The sequence below is a fragment of the Penaeus monodon genome, chromosome 1, assembly GCF_015228065.2.
Source record: "Penaeus monodon isolate SGIC_2016 chromosome 1, NSTDA_Pmon_1, whole genome shotgun sequence".
Classification (NCBI taxonomy): domain Eukaryota; kingdom Metazoa; phylum Arthropoda; class Malacostraca; order Decapoda; family Penaeidae; genus Penaeus; species Penaeus monodon.
Genome location: NC_051386.1, coordinates 55,850,227 through 55,855,226, shown reverse-complemented (window position 1 = coordinate 55,855,226; position 5,000 = coordinate 55,850,227). Strand labels below are relative to the sequence as shown.

General features: G+C 38.2%; 1 protein-coding gene across 1 annotated transcript in view; it reads left to right on the top strand.

The window, feature by feature from the left end:
* The window catches only part of LOC119577119, a 46,713-nt gene that overhangs the window by 18,922 nt on the left and 22,791 nt on the right, over positions 1-5,000 (top strand). Inside the window, exon 2 of the mRNA XM_037924808.1 lies at positions 2,777-3,092. Coding sequence (XP_037780736.1) covers positions 3,032-3,092 — 61 coding nt within the window. The 5' untranslated portion in view covers positions 2,777-3,031. The remainder of the gene's footprint in view (positions 1-2,776; positions 3,093-5,000) is intronic.

Sequence of the window (5,000 nt, the reverse complement as noted above, 5' to 3'; positions counted from 1 at the left end):
TTTCCCTCTCTCGTCGCTCTTTCTCAGCTTCACGTTCTTTTTTTTTTCTTTCTCTCTTAGTCCTCTATTTTTTTTCTTTTTTTTTTTCATTCTTCTCTTCTCTCTATTTACAGTCACGCGCAATCCAGGCGGAAGAAACTTCCGTCGAATCTGTCATTCCCTCACAGTGTCGAGAGCACGTCTGCCTTTCAAGAGAAATAAGAGATTTTAAGAGCACCCTGATCAAAGAAGCGATCAGGTGGAAGAGTTTGCCGGACGTCGCAAGTCTGGAAAGCTGACGGTGAATTAATGATGATGTTTTTTTTGGAAGTGAGTGAAGGGAGGGGAAGGGGGAGGGGGGGGGGGTGGGCCAAGAGTGAGGGTAATGTTTGATTGTTGTTGTTTGTTTGTATTGTTTTGAAGGAGGATAAGGGGGGATTTGGTCATGTTGAGAAGTGAGGGAGCGAAATGAAGGGAAGAGAGGAAAAGAATGAGGAGATGAAGGAGATAAGGTAGGAGGAGATGAAGGGGGAGAAGAAGAGAAGGAGGAGAGAAGATGAAGAAGAGGAGGAGGAAAATGAAGAAGAGGAAGGGGAGGAAGAGGAAGATGCAAAGGAAGAGGAGGAGGAAAAGGAGGAGGAGGGGCAGGAAGAAGAAGAAGGAGAGGAGGAGGAAGATGAAGAGGAACAGGAGGAGGAACAACTGTTCCTCGAATCGTCACGATGGATAATAAACCTCTACAACAAACCACCTCCTTCAGTTGCCTATTCTCCCATCATACTATTTTCACACATCCTTAAACAACCTATTAAAAAAAAAGAAAAAAAAATAGAAGATATAAACCCGAAAATCGAAATTAATCTTCCCGACAATTAATCTGTTTTATCACGCGTGCAAGCCTTTATTCCTCCATTAACGCGCAAATCCATTTTTCACCCGAAGCGCAAAATATTGAAAATGAAAAAAAAAAAAAAATGTTGGGGGGGGGGGGGATCTACAGGTCTTCGGGATTAGCGACGCGTCCTTGTGGGAGACTAGGTGCTGTGAGAGACTAGGTGCTGTGGAAGACTAGGTGCTGTGGAAGACCAGGTACTGTGGGAGACCAGGTACTGTGGAAAACCAGGTACTGTGGAAAACCAGGTACTGTGGAAATCCAGGTACTGTGGAAATCCAGGTACTGTGGAAAACCAGGTACTGTGGGAGACCAGGAACTGTACGGTACTTCTGCCAGCTGCTCGCACAGCCAAAGGTAACAGTGAACTCACCGAGGAAACGCTGTAAATGTGTGGAGACAGACAGATCTAATTTGATTCGCTTTCTCCAGCGCGGATGGCGGGTTGGGGGTGGGGGGAGGGGGGGAGGAAGGAGAGGAGGAGGAGGAGGGAGGTGGGAGGAAGGAGAGGAGGAGGAGGAGGGAGGTGGGAGGAAGGAGAGGAGGAGGAGGAGGGAGGTGGGAGGAAGCAGAGGAGGAGGAGGAGGGAGGGTTCTGGGAGGAATGGGCTGGGTGATAGGGGGAAGGGAGGAGGGAGGTAGAGGGAAGGGAGAGGAGGGTCAGGAAGGTAGGAGGAAGGGGAAAGGGGGATAAAGGAGGGGAAAGGGGGAGCGAAGGGAACAGAACAATGGAAGGAAATAGGGGAAGGGAAGGAAGAAAGGTAATGAAGGGGAATGGAGAAAGACAGAGAGAGGGATAAGGGAAGAGGCGTAAGGGGGAGGCAGCGGGGGCCGGGGCAGGGGCAGGGGAAGGGGAGTTGGGGAAGAGAACGGCTGAGCAGGGGGAGTGGGGGGGAGGGGGAAGCTGGAAGCCTGGCCGCTGCTCCACGTGAAATAACGGGCAAGAAATGGCTTCAAGTGACGTTATTACTTTATTTTTGTTTACGTTTTACTTTGCTATGAATAAAGAAGATTGCAAATGCTGACGGTATATGAGAGTAGCGTAGAAGAACCATTTCGTGCTATAGTCTTAAGGATATTATAGATATACATATGAAAATAGGACGTGAATTAGAAGTTCCTGCACAGAGATATGTGATATGAAACTGAAATTTTAAAAAAATAATTAAAAAAAAATGCTCTGACAATATGCCCCCTCGAGAGCAGAATTATTGCCACACGAAGGCAAAAAATTAAAACAGTTTTATAAAGGTCAAAAACCCCTGCAAGAGATGAAATCCTCTGGCATGCGCGACGCTGAATGACCCCTCTGTGTATGTGAATGACGTAAAAAGTTATTCATGAAAGGCTCAGTATAATTCCATGTGTTATTGCTGAGGGCTTCGTCTGGTAGATCTTGTGGAAAGATTGTTATGCCAGAATAGTTCATATGTTTTTTTGATGTTATACAGTTATATATGTTTTTGACGTTCAATATATATATATATATATATATATATATATATATATATATATATATAGTTATATAATTATATAGTTATATAGTTATATATATAGTTATATAGTTATATAGTTATATAGTTATACATATAGTTATATATAGTTATAAAGTTATAATGTTATGTACATTTTTTTTTATAAAGATTATATGAAGGCTAAGATAAATCAGAGAAAAAAATATGGCTTATTCATTCACTCTGGCTATGTCACAGCGCGAAATATATATGCATATGTGCAGTAATTAGAGAGGGTGAGACATTCTTTTGTTTGTTGTTTTTATGCGAGTTGCATCTTTCAACTTTAGATTTTGAAAGTTTCCAAATGTTTTATCTCTTTTTAAGATTCTATTTTTGAGACATCGTTTGTGTTGCTAATACCTCGACATGTTTTTTTATTTCCCTAACAGCATTTTATATCCTAAATCCTCCGTGCTGTGAACCTGTAGAAAAATAATCTGGAACTCAAAAAGAAAAAAGAATTTTTCGAGAGTGAAAAACATTTCACGGATATAAAAACAAATTACCATGGAGAAGAGAAAGAAAATGTTGTCTCATTCAATGTTTTTCGACAAAAACTGGAGCATCTGAAACCGTTCATCATAGCTGTGAAAGTGGGGCTGCCCGCCCGATGCACCTGCACGCATGAACACAGCTGTCAACTAATGCTATCCAACAGTAGCCAGATGGGACATAGGCTGCCTTCAGTCGCTCTTCTAATGGCAGGTGAGTATTGCACTTTCTACAGTTTTTTTGGAGAGCACGTAGAATAACCTTTTGCGTGCGAGTGTGTGTGTGTGTGTGTGTGTGTGTGTGTGTGTGTGTGTGTGTGTGTGTGTGTGTGTGTGTGTGTGTGTGTGTGTGTGTGTGTGTGTGTGTGTTCGCTAGTATGTGTGTGTGTGTGTGTGTTGAGTATATGTGTGTGTGTGCAAATGAGTGTGCGTTTACTACCGACTGTGTAAAGATTAGTAATCAATTGCAACAACCTTCTTCTGCAACTTTCACAACACGAATAAATACGTCTGCATCCGGAACCCAGCGAACAGACATGGGTCACGGACTTTTCGATCATTATAATCGGTTACGTCTCGTGTCCAATGCTCATCTGGAACAGGACACTGGGCACTGGACACCTGGGGACAGCGGCACTTAACCAGACAAGAGTGTAACATGTTCTGTGGAAGGGTATGCATGGGAATGAAGGATTCAGACGATGAGAGAATATATATATATATATATATATATATATATATATATATATATATATATATATATAATATATATATATATATATATATATATATATATATGTATATATATATTTATATTATATATATATATATATATATATATATATTATATATATACATATATATATATTTTTTTTTTTTTTTTTTTTTTTGGGGGGGGGGTTATAGGATGCAGGTTATATTTTATTTTTAACAGTATTTTTTTATCTGGAGTAATATTAAAGGATATAGTCTTTTTGATCATAGTTTTAGTGTTAATATTTTCTTGTTGTATCTTATGTATTTTTAAATCACTAAGCAAATAAATTCTCGCATGTACAATTTGATGTTGATAGTCATTTAATAAAACATAATAAAACCTACCTACAGAATTAGGAAAGATAAAAATAAAACAATAGCGATCAATAAGAAAAAATATATAATAACAAAAATGATGATGATAATGATGATGATGATAATAATAATGATGATGATAATGATGGTGATGATGATGATGATAACAATGGTGATGATGATAATGATAATAATAATAATAATAATAATAATAATAATAATAATAATAATAATAATAATAATGATAATATAATGTTTACAATATTAATGATAACAATAATAATAATAATAATAATAATAACAATAATATTAATGATAATTATAATAATAATCATAATAACAATAATACTAATAACAATAATGATGATGATAACAGCAATAAGATTATGATGACGATCACGATAATAATAACTATTTGTTCTGCAAGATTTTTTCCTTTTCTTTCCCTTTTCTTCTTTTTTTAGACATTCTTTGCACTTGCACTTGAAGAGAAAGAGAATCGGATATTATTGAATACAAGATGACGTAAAAATGCATGAGCGGCCCTCTCCTAGCCTCGCACGGACCCCGAGAGACGTTTAGAGACGCAATATTAATTATCCGCGAAAACGTATAATTCGGTCCAAGTATTTTTATTTGGTTATATTTGATAAAATTCTTGGTTTTAGAGTTATAGTCGCTGAGTATTTATTCTCCTTCTTGGCAATTCTTGTTATCGTAGTTATGATCACAGGGTGTTTGCCAATGACAGATATTATCACAATTATAATCACAGGATAATCTTCGTGGTAGTGATTAGCATTTTCATAATTACATGGTATTCGCCATCTTAGTTATTATCACGATTAGAATGACTGGGTATTTTCCATAACAGTTCTTATTGTCACAGTGCGCCAATTTCACTCTCTTGGATCAATGCATGATTAAAAAGCTACTTGGCACATCGTGGACAACACGGAAATGCTTTTCTGCTAGTCACTTGCTCTCTCTCTCTCTCTCTCTCTCTCTCTCTCTCTCTCTCTCTCTTCTCTCTCTCTCTCTTCTCTCTCTC